The sequence below is a fragment of the Cnephaeus nilssonii genome (assembly GCF_951640355.1).
Source record: "Cnephaeus nilssonii genome assembly, chromosome: 21".
NCBI classification, from domain to species: domain Eukaryota; kingdom Metazoa; phylum Chordata; class Mammalia; order Chiroptera; family Vespertilionidae; genus Cnephaeus; species Cnephaeus nilssonii.
Genome location: NC_137092.1, coordinates 9,713,546 through 9,729,153, shown reverse-complemented (window position 1 = coordinate 9,729,153; position 15,608 = coordinate 9,713,546). Strand labels below are relative to the sequence as shown.

Here is a 15,608-nt window from a genome sequence, read left to right as displayed (position 1 = left end):
CGACTGGAGGGGCCCCGGCCAGGCAGGGGCGAGAGAAGCCTCACATGCCCTCCAGGTTTCTGACAGGGCGACGGGCAGGGCGACGGGCGTCATTGCCTGGAGCAGGGGTGGGGAACATCCAGTCCTCGGGCCGTAGACGGACCACGGAATCATTTGGCCTTCGGGGTGAGGGAGTTAAATGTGTGACCACCCACAGCAGGCTGATTTGTAAGCTGATCATTTCGTGTGGCCCGCGCATGATGTTATAAATACCCAAATGGCCGGTGGCAGAAAAAGGGTTCCCCACCCCGGCCTAGAGCAAGTTCATTCTGAGGGACCTCAAGCTCAGGTCTGTCATGGGGCTGAGACTCGGGGTGCTGTGCTCTTTCCGTGCAATCACCGGTGTCCAGCAGACACTGGACGTACGGGCCTGGGGCTCAGATGACCGGGTTGGAGGTGGAAACGCGTTGGGAGCCCCAGGGAGACGAGGAAGCGGGCGGGGGGGGGGCCTCCCTGAGGGACCTAGCGGCTCAGCGGGGGAGCAGGAGGCGGAGAAGGCGGAGGAGTGGGCAGAGGCGATGACAGAGATGAGGCGCCCGGTTTCGGGAAGCGTGCGGAGGAGGCACACAGGCCCCACGAGGGCTGGCAGTGCCACTGGCGATAACCAGCAGGTCAGTGTGTCCTCGCCCAGGACGCTTGGGAGGCCGGGTGTACATGGAGGAGGTGAGCAAGCAGGGGGCAGCCATGGCGGGTGTTCTCAGGAGCTTGTCCGTGAGAGCAAGGAGCTGGACAGAGGCCAGGGGCCTGTCGAGACCTTGAAAAGAAGCGTCCGAGCTCAGCGGTGCAGGGGGCAGAGGGGCATGTGGCCAGTGGCAGGAGGGCACTGGAGGGCAGTCAGCGGCTTCAGCAGCACCTCTGCAGGGTGGACAGGGGCCGGGCCAGTCCTCAGGAGCTGGTCCCGATGGCGCGGGAGCGACTTTTCGCTGCTACGGACGGGCCCAGGTGAGAGGGTGTGGACATGCAGAAACGGGCCGAGGACCCGCTCTCGCTGCCTTTGGGAAGCTTGGAAGATCGGCCCATTGGGGGGCCTGGTTTTGGTGCCAGTTTTACCCAAGGCTTATCTGCTTTCTCTAGGTGGAATGTTTGGCTAGAGAGCGTTTATTCAAGGGATTGTCCAACAGAAAAAGGCAGGAAGCTCTTGTGGGAGTTCCGAGCCTTCTCTGTCCTCCCTCTGGGTGTTCCTGGGAATCGGGGGCTGCTGAGGGGCGTCTGGGGGGCCCTCTCCAGAGCCCATGGTCTCAGGCTGCTTTGCACTCTCCTAAGTGAGGAAGCAACCGGGACCTTCGTCCCAGTAGCACGTGTTCGCTGGTCAGCCCACAGGGGTGCCAGAAAGCAGGCGTGAGCGTTGGTGATGAGGGGACACACACAGCAAACCTGACAAGGCCCCACAGTCTGAGCGCAGAGGGTGGCCTCACCCCGTCATCCGCAAGCCCGTGAACTGCATGACCTCCTGGGAGGACCCATGACGCCTCGTCCCCGCGCCTCTGACCCTGAGGTCTCAGTGGGTGCCTCGGCCTCATCCTATCTCCTCACGTTGGGCGGAACAAAGTGGCTGTTTCTAAGGAGGATTTGCCTACGCGTGTAGAGATCATCCTAGAATCAGGTGCCCGAGACGAGGGAGAGCCAGTGGGTTAGGCTAGGAGTCATGGACCCGCCTGCGGGACAGGCTGGGGGACGGTGGCCCGCCAGCATGGGGGAACTACTGTGCCTCTCCCCTCTGCTCAGCCAGGAAGTGACCAGCACTCAAGATCTGCCAGGTGATCCCTCCAGAGCCATGAGCAAGGAATTAGAGCTTTTCCGAGAAAAAAACACCTGAACCATCTCGGATCACCTGGCAGATCAGGACCGTGGCTTGGTGCGATGTAAGGACGTGGACCTGCTAGAAGCCAGGGCAGCCCGAGGCGCGGGCACGCACAGCACCCAGGACGGAGTGCCGAGCGGTGAGGGAGAGGGGCGGTCGCACTCGCTCTTTGAAAGCAGGTGTTCTCAACCCGATCCTGACGTAAACAGCTCTCTCTCACCTTTTTCTTACGTGCCTTCCGCGCTGCAGGAGCGGCGATGCTCCGTTAGGTGGGAACAGCTGCGTGGAAGGGGCGTGCCGTGTGATGAGCACGGGGGCTTGGAGACGGAGGTTTCTGCTCCTCAGACTAACGTTGGTCCAGAGACACTTGTGGGGACCCGAGTGAGACGGCAGGTGGGGGGAGAGGGCCTCCTCTGCTGTGGATTACACTGAGCACCTGGAAATCCCTCCTGGGACGTGCATGGCTGTGAGGGAACGGGGGGCGTTCCAGCCGTACCAGAGGGAGCCCACAGCAAGGTGGGGTGGGGGCGCTCAGGCACTCCAGCCGGGAAGTTCCCTCGGTCGGTGACGGAGTCACCCACAGAGCTGTTGGCTGCGCTAAGTCCCAGGTGATGCTGGGGCAGCTGCCGGCTTGGGGCGCCCAGCACCAGGCCGACCTCACACATACATCCGGTCCGCAGAAGTGAGGAGGGCACGAGACAGAATTCCATTATAATAGCCATCTTTATTTGTAAAAATCCAGATATAAAATGTATTCTTTCGGTCTTTCCATGATTTCCTTTTTACAAAAACAAAAAGGCACATAAAAACCTTCCCCGCGGTCATTCCCACAGACGGATGTTTGTCAGGCAGCCCCCCCCCCCTCCCCCCATAGAGCTACATGCTTCATTCCGGGACGGCTCGCTTCCCCCATGCTTCAGTGCTTCCTACCAGGGTGGAGTTCTGAGTTCCGAGACTGAAGTACACAAAAGGGTGGGTGAGGGTGCGGTGTGGCACGATGCTCACGGCGTGCAGGACGGGTGCTAGTAGTAGCTCTCCTTCTCCACCCAGCCTGCGGGCGGGCAAGGAAGGGAAAGGCGCGTTAGGTTTCGGATGGCGTTTCCCCTGCACCGTTTGGCTTGACACCTTGAGGTTCGATTCTGGAGCCAGTTTTCAGCTGGTCTGAGGGCCTCAGCCAGTCAGGCCGAACCCAGACACCTCACAGGAAACGTAACAAAAGCCCACAGACTTTAGGCCCCCCCACCCCCCCGCCCCAACTGACGATGCCTCTCTCTTACCTCCAGGGCTTCGCCGGATGATGAGCTTCCGGACTTCGTCATACACGAAGATGAGGAGAGAGTACGGGAAGGCACAGAACCACCAGGTAGGTCTGAAACAGAGTCAGATACGATGGACACGGCACACACCCCGAGCCTGACACACAAGACTGCCGCTCCGCGTCCGCGCCCGGGCCTAGGGAAGGCGGGAGGAGCCCCGAGCCAGCCAGCCTCGGCGTGGTTTTCGTGAGAACCGGGTTACAAGGCAAGTGTGGATTTTTTGTGGACAGGACATTCTCCTCCCTTTGCGAAGTGTTTAGGGAGCGGTGCCCCTTGAAAACAAAGAACTGCCAGCGAGGGTCACAACCGGCTCATGCACCCCCTGGGTTGGGTCTGACAGTGAACGCTGGGACACTCAGCGGGGCGTTCCGAGCGCCAGGCCTGGGGAAGGAACAAGCTGCGCCCTAACAGGTCAGGGGCCGGAGACGGGAGCCCTGAGCGGTCTCCCGTGGAGGCCACGCCGTCCTCCCCGCCCTGCCCAGTAGCTTCCAAACTGGGTGGTAGAGTGTCACGAACAAATCCCTAGTCAGAGCAAGGTGTCCCGAGGGCCTACCCCACTTTAGTGGGACTTGCAGCCTTTTAGAGCTCCAGCCCCTAGCCTCCCCTTGATAAACAGTGGCCCCGGACGCTAGAATCCACTGGGACACGCCTGCCCCTGTCGCAGGCCACCTGTGTGCTGGGGACACAAAGTAAAAAACCAAACAAAACAAAACAGCGTGGCCCAGGCCTTAAGATTAGAATCCAGCAGAGCAGAAAGGACAAAGAGGCCACAGGCGAGGTGCCACGGGCACACGCAGGAGGGCGAGCCGGGAGGGAACCAGCCGGAGGAAGAGTGTGGATTTACCCATCAGCCCGGCGGGGGAGGAAGACAGGCTGGGACCATAATGAGCTAGGCCCTGGCTGCCCGTGCGCCAGCCGACACCTGCACACACCCGGGCATCCCCGAGGAGGGGGTGGCCCGGGCTGGCCGAGCCCAGAGGGAGGCTGATGCCTGAAGTCCCGTTTGTATTGTAGGGCCCTCCATGCTGTGGCTCAGTGTACTGAACAAGGGGCAGCTGCTTAAGCTCCACCAGTCTGCAGGCACCACCACACACTCAGTGTTTCAAAGGGCGACTGGAGGGTGTGGTAGGCCCCGGATGTGAACGTTCCGCTTTAAGGCCAGGCTGTTCGGTGGTGGCTCCTCTGCTCACCGCTCCCCATTCTGGTGTCAAAGCAAGGGGCCTCCGCCCTGCAGCTCCAGCCTCTCTCCTCTGACAGCAGGGGATTCAGGAGCCCACAAAGGTGGGACTCACAATGGGACACACAGTGACGAGGTAAGCAAGTCCTTGAATCTGGGTCCCCAAACTCTATAGCTGGCCCCTTCTGACGGCTGCACTGTGGCTGGCAGGAGAGGGGCCCGGCTGGGTGCCCGATGCAGGGACCAGAGCCTGCCCCCCCCGCCCCCCCCCAGCGTGGGTCCCTCCTGACCCGGGAGACCAGGCGAGTTTCTGGGTTTGCTGGTCCACCAGCCTTTCCTAATTCTCCTCCCAGAGGAGTCCTTGCGCACACCACCCACGGAGCTCAGGTAAGAGCGACTGCTGCGTGTCCGAGGGCACAGCCACATGAATCCCTCGTTAGCGCGGAAGAGGAGGACTTACTTGAGGGGATACATCCTCAGGGCGACTCCCATCCCAGGGCAGTAGGAAAGGAAAGCAGCGAGGGCCGTCTCCTCGAAGAGGCCAAATATTAGGATCTTGTTCCTAAAATCAAGGGGAGTGAATGCTTAGCAAGGCAAACACAAGTTTATCTTCTAATGCAGTGGTTCTCAACCTTCCTAATGCCCCGACCCTTTAATACAGCTCCTCATGTGGTGGTGACCCCCAACCATAAAATTATTTTCGTTGCTGCTTCATAACTAATTTTGCTACTGTTATTAATCGTCATGTAAATATCTGTGTTTTCCGATGGTCTTAGGCGACCCCTGTGAAAGGGGTCGCGACCCACAGGCTGAGAACCGCTAGCAGGGTCACCTAAGACCATCGGAAAACACAGATATTCACATGACGATTCATAACAGTAGCAAAATTACAGTTATGAAGCAGCAACAAAAATAATTGTATGGTTGGGGGTCACCACAACATGAGGAGCTGTAAAGGGTTGCGGCATTAGGAAGGTTGAGAACCACTGTTCTAATGTGAAGCGTTAAAAGGCAGATCAGTCCTTCAGGTATTGGTCGCACTCAGGAACTCGAGGTCCATGGGAAAAAAACGTAAAAAACCCCATTTTGCTCCCCAAGCTCGATCCCAGGGACTCCGCCCGGTGCCGAAAGGGCTTAGAAATGCCCAGGGCTCCGGACTGCCCTCCACTCACTTCATGCCCTGCTGGAAGACGGAGTTCCTCCGGGTCTTGCAGATGACCAGGTCGGCCCACTGCACCACCACGATGCTGACGAAGAAGGCCGTGTGGCAGGTGAACTCCACGATCTTCCGCTGCTCGTAGGTCTGAAAGGCACAGGCGGGCGGCTCAGCACGGCGCTGGCTGTGGCCGCCGTCCTGCGGCCGGAGGCGCGGGCCGGAGCCCCACTCACCCACTGCTGCCCGTAGCTGTCCTCCACGTCGTTGACCCAGCGGTCGTCCCAGTCCACGCGGATGCCCAGCAGGTTGATGGGCAGGAAGCCGTTCTCAGCCAGGATCACAAAGTAAGTGAAGAAGCCGCCCAGGGCCTGGATCATACCTGAGAGGAGGGAAGACAGCCTTCACTCCCGAGCCTGGGACAGGGCGTCTCCAGCCCCTTCCTGACGGGGCAGCAGGCCTGGGGGCACCCCCGGGGGGGGGGGATCTGGTTGATGAGACTCAGGAGTGCTGCCTGCTTTCTCACCAGCGAGGACCAGGGGACAGGACCCAGAGGCACAGGCCCAGGGCCCTCTCTCCTCTGAATCGCCTCTTTAGAACTTAAAAGGGTAAGACAGGTGGGCCCTACTCGCCAACACCCCTCTGTTACCTGGGCATCAGCTTCACGCAGGGCGTGACCTTGAGAATCGCTTCCCTACTTTTCAGTCTGAGAAATGGACTCCCCGCCCCCTCCCTCAACATCTGTACCCTGTGCCTTTTGCCGGCCACCTTGGAAGTAATGAATGTGGCACTTTCTGACCCCGTCCTCCTCCTCCCCCCCGAGTTCCTCAGCACAAAATGTCACCCCACACCCTGGACCTAGTCTTCCTTCTGCTTAAAACTAGGTCTTCCTGGCGGAGTCGGATGGGCTACCAGCCAATTACTTTGCTGTCAGCGGCTGTTAATCTGCCCCATTTCCAAGTGCCCACAGCGAGGCAGCCCCTGAACCAGAACGGGGGGCTCACGGTGGCCCCACCAGGTTCCCTTGAAGGAGACGAGGCAGAGGGTTTAGATCAAAGGCATTTTCACTGCCCACCACCCAGAGCCCCTGTGAACTGGCCACACTCCGCAGGCGGAACAGAAACCAAGCCCAGGGTCACCATTGGGTGGTGACCGACCAGCCAAGCCTTTAAACCCAGGTAACTTCTTCAAAGCCCACCCCTCTAGCCAGGTCAGTGATGGACACTGCGTATCCCAGGCAAAGCCCCCTCGAGGTGATGCAGGCAGCGCCCGTGCTGGGCCCCGCGTCCAACACCCAAAAGGGCAGCCTCAGTCGCAGGCGGCGCCGAGCAGCCATGGAGGAGGACTTTAAACCCCCCCGCACCGCCCCGGCATGGTGATCCTGGCTCCGAGGTCCCTTCACCCGCTTCCTGTCCGCTGGGTGCTCACCAATCTGCCCGTAGGCCATGCTGATCAGCCGCTCGTTCACCAGCTTGTCCGTCTTGGGGTTTCGGGGCTGTCTCTTCATGATGTCGCTCTCAGCCTGCTCGTAGGCCAGGGAGATGGCAGGGACCTGGGGAGGAAGGGATTCCAGGCATCAACCACCTTTTGTAATAAAATCCCTGCCCCCCCCCCCCAACTCCCGCTTTAAAAATCAGCTTTTCATACCAGGAGATATTACAGTCCCCACGACCTCCCCCCCCCTCGCCCCCCGTACAAATAAAGCAGCAAAATTACACAAAAGGCAAGACTCCTGTCTGATGAATAGGTGTGGACAGTTATGCCCTGAAGCCTAATGTTGAGTCCCTGATGCTGGAAATTGCTCCCGGGTTCTTTTCCTAATGGTGGTCACGTGGGCCCGGGGAGCACAGATGTTGCCCCTAACCCTAGGCCAGTGGTCGGCAAACCACGGCTCTCGAGCCACATGCGGCTCTTTGGCCCCTTGAGTGTAGCTCTTCCACAAAATACCACGGCCTGGGTGAGTCTATTTTGAAGAAGTGGCGTTAGAAGAAGTTTAAATTTAAAAAATCTGGCTCTCAGAAATTTCAATCGTTGTACTGTTGATATTTGGCTCTGTTCACTAATGAGTTTGCCAACCACTGCCCTAGGCTGTGTGGACGGACGCGCACTCACCATGTCCGTGCCCAGGTCAATGCAGAGGATGGTGACGGTGCCCAGCGGCAGCGGAATGTTCGCAATAATAAATATCAGGAAGGGGGTTATCTCTGGAATGTTACTGGTCAGGGTGTAGGCAATGGATTTCTTCAAGTTGTCAAAGATCAGACGGCCTAGGAAGGCAAGGTTTTTACCGTCTCGCTGACAGCGTAGACTGCACACTGCCCACGCCCACGCTGTCCACGCACAGCCACGGATCCTGACGGGCAGGGTCGGGCTGCGGGTGTGGCGAACAGTTCACACGTAGCCCTCACCTTCCTCCACTCCAGTCACAATTGAGGCAAAGTTGTCGTCCAAGAGAATCATGTCGGCAGCTTGCTTAGACACGTCCGAGCCGGCGATCCCCATGGCAACCCCAATATCCGCCTTCTTCAAAGCTGGAGAGTCGTTGACACCATCGCCGGTCACGGCCACGATCGCGCCCTAGCAGCAGGAGGAGGAGGAGGGTGCGGGTCACAGCCGTGTCGATGGGCACGAGGGAGGTGCCGCCTGCACCTGCCTTTCCCCGTCAGACACGGCTCCTGCCCCACAGACGCGCAGTCTCAGACCCACACCTGCTCCCAAGCCACCGAGCCGAGGAGTGGCAGCAAACCCCTCACCCTCCTTTAGCAACGGCCACCAGCCAGGACGCGGTGAGTGGCACTCGGGGAACCCCGTTCTTTTACCCCACCGCCAACTTTTCAAGGTCGTTCCTCCTGGCCCCCCCAGCCGGCGTGGACAGGAGCCTGGCTGCCCCGCGGTGAAGCGCGTGTCTCCACCAAACCGCTATCACGCTGCCCTCTCCCCGGGCCTCGCCCTGGCACGCGGGCACCGAGTCGGAGGAGAGCTGGGCCGTGTCTGTCCGGCCGCGCACTGACCTGCCGCTGGCAGCCTTCCACGATGATGAGCTTCTGCTGCGGGGAGGTCCTGGCGAACACGATCTCCGTGTGGTACTTGAGGATGTCATCCAGCTGCTCGGGGGTCATGTCCTTCAGGTCGGTCCCGTGCACCACGCAGGCCTTGGCGTCCCTGGGATCGGAACCGGGGGAAAGGTCACCCGCCACTTCAGTCCAGGAGGCAGGACACCCCGTGAGCGGCGCAGAGCCGGGGAACGTCCCGTCCTGCGGAAGCTCCTCTCCGCACGGTACCTCGTAGGTTACAGAGCGCTTTCATTCTATCACTTCCCCCAGGGCAGGCCTGTCACCTCCCTTTCCCCGTGAAATACACGGGGAGATCGGATGACTGAGTTTTAGACAGGAGCCGGGGAGAGAGAACCCCTCCCCTAACCCCCAAAGATGGGCGAAGGGGCCCTAAACCTTAAAACATGAAAAACAAACCTATTTCTATTTTCCCTTTTGCCCTGAACTACCCGGGCAACTGTGTGTTCCCTGTTTGTGGCACTGGAAATTGACGAGGTGCTAGGTAGTACTGCCCAGTGGTCAGCGGCATGACAGCGGAAGGTAGGCTGCCGGGCGCTCTGCGTGACTACGCCCCGAGTCCCCGCCCTGCCAGGGGGGGCTAGCACCCACCAGACCACGTTGCGCTCTCACGTGCTCAGGACAGTGAGCACCACCTGAGCTGGCCATGAGGACCGGCTCGGGTCACTTTTTGGGACACAGGCCTTGGTGTCCAAATGCCCTGGGGGGCATTCCCCACTCAGAGGTGACCTGGAAGGAAACCACGCCGGCCCCGGCGGGAGCTTTTCACCCCACTGTCCGCACGCTCGAGGCCGACGCCGCTTTGCGCCTCCTGCTCACCTGGGGTTCACCTGGCTGACGGGGATGTTGAGGCGGGCAGCAATGTCCTCCACGGTCTCGTTGCCCTCGGAGATGATGCCCACCCCTTTGGCGATGGCTTTGGCGGTGATGGGATGGTCTCCGGTGACCATGATGACCTGTGACAAGGAACAGGGAAGACGGTCAGCGGGTGCCGCTGCGAAGCAAGCACCATCCCGAGGCGGCCTGGTGCAGGAAGCCGCGCTCTGAGGGACGGACGGGTCAGCTTGGCACGTCCTAAGGAAAGGAATGCCAGCCTTTCTGGGTGTTCACGGAGGGAAAACACAGCAGCCAACACCCAGGTTTTATCTGGGTACCGATCCCCCAGGATACACAATGTCTGTTCTTTTGTTTACACAGTCAGATAAAACTCTCAAATTTACCCAAACCAGCGAAAAAGGATGCAAAACTCCGGTGCGGGTGGGACCGCAGGGGGAGGTGCCACGGGCATCCTCAGAGGGGCCCAACTTGGGGGGAGAGCGACACGTGACAACAATGTCAACTTGTTGCTCCTCTCCCGGACCCAAGGGCGATCCTTAGAGGAATGCACGCAGGAGGCCGTGATCAGCGACAGGGACTACTTTTCAGAGTCGTTCAGGGCAGCATTTACGACTCACGGGAATGAAAAAGCTTCCCTGTGTGAGGACGCCCGCACAGCAACCCGCGGCTGTGGAGCAAGAAGTCAGACTCCAAACGTTCATTAAAACCCATTCGTGAAAAGCACAGAAGACAAGCCATTTCCTGTACGAGGCATGTTTAGAATCAAAAATTAAACTCAAAACCTTAGCAAGTCTTCTGCTCTTTTTAATTTGCTTACATGTCTTTCCCCAGAAAGGTTTTCTAAAAAAAAGTCCCTCATCTGTTTACACCGATGTTTTAGTAGATTTGTTTTCTTCCGACGGGAACGGAAGCTTTGGAGAGGGAACAGCAGAGGTGAGAAAACCAGCTGGCCACGTGGCTGCCAGGGGCCACGTCCCTGGAGGGTGCCCCAGGCACCGGGGGTGTGGGGAGGGGGTGCCCAGGAGGCGGGCTGGCCTACCTTAATCCCAGCGCTGCGGCACTTGCCCACGGCGTCGGGGACGGCAGCCCGGGGAGGGTCGATCATGGAGATGAGCCCCACAAAGCAGAGGTTTTCCACAGGGAAATTCACCTCATCCGTGTCGAACTGGAACCCTTCGGGGAACTGCTCGTCCGGCAGGAGGAGGTGGCAGAAGCCTGCAGGGAGGGGCGGGAGCCGTGAGGCCTGGGGACGGGGCAGGACAGCGAGGCCTGCACGTCCACCTTCCCTTGCGTGTCTAGTTGGGGCTGTCTGTGAAAGTCCAGTTTTAGAACAGCACGAAGGGTTCGTGGAACGCACGTGAATGAGTCTCAAAGGAAAACCAGGCCTCCGAGGAAGAGGCACTGTTTAGTGTGGAGAGGGCGACGGTGGCGCGGGCTGAGCGCGGGGCTCAGGGGTGCCGACCTGCCCACTCTGTGGCTCAGACCTGGCACGTCGGGGAATGGTGTCTCGGCTTCCCTCACTGGAGGAGGAGGCTGCATCCCTGCTCACCATTCATTCACACAAACCAGACACCGGGCGCAGAGCGGGCCGCCCTGCTGGCTGCTGGGGGTAATGCAGCGCAGATGGTCTGCCCAAGGGGTTTACCATCCAGCTTCGTTCACAACACCAGTCACAACATCCCCTTCCTTCCCATGTGTCCGAGGGTGACAGTGGACTTGAAAGGGGTCTACGGTGGGTGCCGTGTGGGCTCACAGGAGAGACCGCTCCTACTTGGGGGCGGGGTTACGGGATGGACGGGTGGAGAAACAAAGAGCACGTGGAGTGGAGAGGGACCTTCCGGTTGGACAGACACACAGAGAGGCCAGGCCTCCCGCTGCAGAGGGAGCAGGTGAGCCAGCGTGGGCCAGGCCATCAGGTCTAAGGTCCCTAAGCCGCGGGAACAGGGAGATAACACGCGACCGATGTCCTACAGGTGCCGCTTTCGCAGTTAGACTCCACTGTGGGCAAAAGCCCTTTTCACCTTAACCTGCAGCGGCCACAGAGGAGACAGGCAGCTCCCCGCCAGCAGCTTGCTGTGCACCCACGTTACGAGCTGATGCCCACATTCCCCTGCGACCGACCTCACCGCCATCCCGGGCATCCGGGAGCTGGCTCACCTACAGGCCTGGGAGTCCACTGCAATGCCACTGAGCTCACTGGTCACGGACATAGCAGCCCAGGTCAGACAGGGTCTCCCCCCCGGCTCTTCCTGGCTCCACAACAACGGGTGTGTGCGCGTGTGCTTGTGCGCGTGCGTGCGTGTGTGTGTGTGTGTGTGGGGGGGAGGCCAGGGTGGTGCCTCACTGTCCCGCACGTACCCAGCACGCGCTCGCCCAGGCCGCCCAGCTCCAGGTAGGCGTTCTGGAAGGCGTCCTTCAGCTCCTCGTCCAGCGGCTGCTCCTTGCCGTGGAGCAGGATGGAGCTGCAGCGGTCCAGGATCCTCTCCGGGGCCCCCTTCATCACCAGCAGGTGCCGGGGCTCGGCCGTGTTGGCGTTCTTGTGAATGGACAACTGGAAGGAAAGGGTTGTTCGGATGAAAGGGCGAGGCGCTCCCTGGAGGAGCACGGAGCTCCCTGACCCGTTAGTATTTGTTTCGGCAAAAAAACCGAGACCCTCATGTCTGGACCTGCCTCACACCTCGAACATACTCTGAATTCTACCGAAAAGGCCAGCACGGCGACATAGTCACACATCGACGACACGTGTGGACAGACAGCATTTCCCTGAAGGAAATACGTCCCTCATCCTACGGAAGTCAAACCAATTAGGGTTTCCTATGAGAAGTCCACGGTAAGCTCCAAAGCGAAGGCTTCCATACCGTGTGAGCGATGCCCCTTTAGGAGGCACTGACGCGTGTCCCACGCCCGGAGGGAGACAAGTGCTTCCACGGTTTTCATTCCCCTCTCTGCCCACCCCCCACCCCCCATCGCTCGACCCCCCTCCCCCAGCTTCAGACCTGGTACTTGTTGGTGGAGTTGAAGGGTATCTCGACGAGCTTGGGGTACCGCTCTCTCATCTCCTTCACGGACCCACAGCACAGCTCGATGCACTTCAAGAGCGCCGACTCGGAGGCGTCGCCCGCCACTGCCCGCTGCGGACACAGACGGCACGTGTTAGGTTCCCCGGAAATGCTGCACCGAGGCGCCACCTCGGGCGAGGGAAACGGACCAGGAATGTGTCCCCATCTGGGCAGGAGGAGGGGAGGGCGGGGAAGGAGCAGCTGCTCAGACGCAGGTCACCAGGCCCGTCCCCCGCCCACATCGCTGGCTGAAGGTGTCACCTGCCCTACAGAAAAGCAAGACAACCCTTTGCGACCTACTTGAGCCTATTTTTTATCTTCCCCTGCTGAAGCCTCAAAGCCACCACCGTTCCCAGACACACACTCTGGTTACGAGTCTGAAAACACCGAGTGAGAAAGCACACACTCGCAGCGCTCCCCCCGCCCTCCAGTTTGCAAGCACACGCCGTGGGTCCCGGCACTGGGAACACACGGTCCGTGTCAAGGGTGAAGCAGGGGACTTCGTATCCCAAACACGGCTGCGGGGCGGTATCTGGGCCTGACGGACGCGAACGGAGAGGCGCTGCCGGCCCCGACAGGGACACAATCAGCCAACGTCCCGGCCGAAACCCACACCTCAGGTAACACACACTTACAATCCCATTAGCATGGCCCTGGCCCCTGGAATGCTGGGAAATACATCTCCAGCTCCCTTTCTGGGGCTTTTAAACCAGGGAGGATTTGCTGCTGGCGAGAGCCCCTGTGCTGGAAGCCTAGAGGATTTCTTCTTGGAAGCAGGAGGGGAAAACGTGTGACGTTTTATCCCAAGAGACAAACACCCTGCTCCCATCCGAGAGGACAGTCCCCTTTAAGAAATAAAAAGAGCCTTTATCTGCCCAGCAGAAGCCACCTCCGTCCCATCTGGACCGCCACCTCTCTGACCACCGGGTGTCTGACTACAGGCGGCGTGGCGTGGCGTGGCCAGGGCGAGCCGGCCCGTGCCTCTCTGACACGGTCTTCTCCGGACATCCCAGCAAAACCTCATGAGGCCGAGCTTATTTTTGCGTCATGAGTGAGCAAGCTAAGGACAAAGACGATAAGAGAAACGGCTGGGCTATTTTAAGAAAATAAACAGCTTAAGGGATTTACTGGAACCTCCTGCACCCGAACATGCAAATGCGATTACGGAGCCATCCCAGCAGCCCCCGCTGCCCGCCAGGTGAGGCGACAGCCTGAGACACCAGAATAATACAACTGGGTTTCCTGTCGCTGAGGTCTGCACGGAGGACGGCCTCTCCCCTCGCCCACCCGCCTTCGGCCGGTTTTTACTGGAGACTCGCTTCTTCCCAATGGACGTGGGGCACGGCGAGTGCTTCAGGATCTACAGGCAGCAAAGGTGCCACACGGCAAAGCATCGCCGGGACCATCCCTGTGTCCCACAAGGAGCTGTCCTTACAGGCCAGGGGCCACGTGCTACCTGAGAACAACACTCCCAGGTGGTCCCTGTGTGGTACCCCCCCCCCCCCCTGCCTGAGGGCTAAGGCACTGCGGGGCGTACCTTCAGGATGGGCAGGTTTTCCTGGTTGGCCTGGAACACGGCCCTGTTACAGAGGCCGGCGATTCTCGACAGGGCGAGCCAGGTGGCCGAGGACTTGTCGAAGGAGACACCTGATGGGGTCAAGACAAGCAAACAGTGGGTTGACATTGTGTTAAATCCTGTGAGTGTGGAATAAATCAGGTGCGGCGTGGGGCGGGCCTCACCGCTCTGATTCTCCGTCGTGTCGGCCTCGTGGATCTGATTGTCGAACCACATGTGGGCCACCGTCATGCGGTTCTGCGTCAGAGTCCCGGTTTTGTCGGAGCAGATGGTGGACGTGGACCCCAGCGTCTCCACGGCTTCCAGGTTCTTCACCAGGCAGTTCTTCCGGGCCATGCGCTTGGCGGTGAGGGTCAGACACACCTACAGGCATTAGGAACCGATTACTTCTGTCTCCACCGCGTGGGGATTCTAACATGGTGGCTGCACCCTCACGTAGAACTGTGTCTAAAGTTAGCTCTCCAACCTTCCTCTGAAGTCTGAACAAATAGTAATTGTTCCCGCCCTTGCTGGTCTGGCTCAGTGGATAGAGCATTGGCCTGCGGACTGAAGGGTCCCAGGTTCGATTCTGGTCAAGAGCACATGCCCGGGTTGCAGGCTCGATCCCCAGTGTGGGGCGTGCAGGAGGCAGCCGATCAATGATTCTCTCAACATTGATGTTTCTATCTGTCTCTCCCTCTCCCTTCCTCTCTGAAATCATAAAAATATATTTAAAATAATAATAAAAAAATAATAATAGGGCCATCTATGGGGGCTTCCCCTCCCCCCCCAATAAGCAAGATATTAAGAAAAGTGAAAACAGCCGGGATTTAGCACATTCGGTTCCCCCACTCAACCCCAGGTTTCCTTTCTCCGGAGGCTATTCTAGAACACGTGACAATACAAGAACGAAGTTCATGCTTCTGGATCACTATCGTCCACATGAGACACGCCGAGGTCCCCCCACTGCCCAAGCCCACCATGTGGCTCTCGAGAAAATCTCTATACAAACACGGGTGCAATAAAACCTAGGCGGGCAGCCCCAGGAGGGGGGTGGCTGAGCCTCACACTCACGGGAGCGGATCTGAGCCGACCCGACCCGACCCGACCCCGAGCGGCAGCCTCGTACCGTGACAGTGGCCAGCAGACCTTCGGGCACATTGGCCACAATGATTCCGATGAGGAAGATGACGGCCTCCAGCCAGGTGTACTCGAGGATCAGCGAGAGGATGAAGAAGGACACCCCCAGGAACACGGCCACCCCCGTGATGAGCTGGATGAAATGTTCGATTTCCGCAGCGATGGGCGTCTGGCCGCCTTCCAGCCCCGAGGCCAGCGTGGCGATTCTCCCCATGACTGTGCGGTCTCCAGTGTACACGACAATGCCGCGGGCAGTGCCTGGAAGGGGGGAGGGGATTGCACCAGAGGTTATCAAAGCAGCCACAGAATTTGCAGGTGCCTGGATGGTTCAAGAAGACGGAAACACTTTTTGCCCAGGCGGTGTGGCTGAGTGGTTGAGCGTCGACCTATGAACCAGGAGGTCAGAGTTCGATTCCCAGTCAGGGCACATGCCCGGGTTGCGGGCTCGATCCCATGTTTC

The 15,608-nt window shown here is 59.4% G+C and overlaps 1 protein-coding gene across 1 annotated transcript in view; it reads right to left on the bottom strand.

Annotated features, from left to right (window-relative positions):
* Positions 1 to 2,544: 2,544 nt before the first annotated feature.
* The window catches only part of ATP1A1 (ATPase Na+/K+ transporting subunit alpha 1), a 28,068-nt gene continuing 15,004 nt past the window's right edge, over positions 2,545 to 15,608 (bottom strand). The window contains exons 8-23 of the mRNA XM_079761745.1: positions 15,138 to 15,406; positions 14,194 to 14,392; positions 13,991 to 14,100; positions 12,391 to 12,525; positions 11,753 to 11,945; positions 10,434 to 10,609; positions 9,377 to 9,513; positions 8,498 to 8,648; positions 7,895 to 8,063; positions 7,599 to 7,753; positions 6,915 to 7,038; positions 5,723 to 5,868; positions 5,506 to 5,636; positions 4,794 to 4,895; positions 3,118 to 3,209; positions 2,545 to 2,891 (exon numbers count right to left, since the gene is read on the bottom strand). Of these exons, the coding sequence (XP_079617871.1) occupies positions 2,863 to 2,891; positions 3,118 to 3,209; positions 4,794 to 4,895; positions 5,506 to 5,636; positions 5,723 to 5,868; positions 6,915 to 7,038; positions 7,599 to 7,753; positions 7,895 to 8,063; positions 8,498 to 8,648; positions 9,377 to 9,513; positions 10,434 to 10,609; positions 11,753 to 11,945; positions 12,391 to 12,525; positions 13,991 to 14,100; positions 14,194 to 14,392; positions 15,138 to 15,406 (2,318 nt within the window). The 3' untranslated portion in view covers positions 2,545 to 2,862. The remainder of the gene's footprint in view (positions 2,892 to 3,117; positions 3,210 to 4,793; positions 4,896 to 5,505; positions 5,637 to 5,722; positions 5,869 to 6,914; positions 7,039 to 7,598; positions 7,754 to 7,894; positions 8,064 to 8,497; positions 8,649 to 9,376; positions 9,514 to 10,433; positions 10,610 to 11,752; positions 11,946 to 12,390; positions 12,526 to 13,990; positions 14,101 to 14,193; positions 14,393 to 15,137; positions 15,407 to 15,608) is intronic.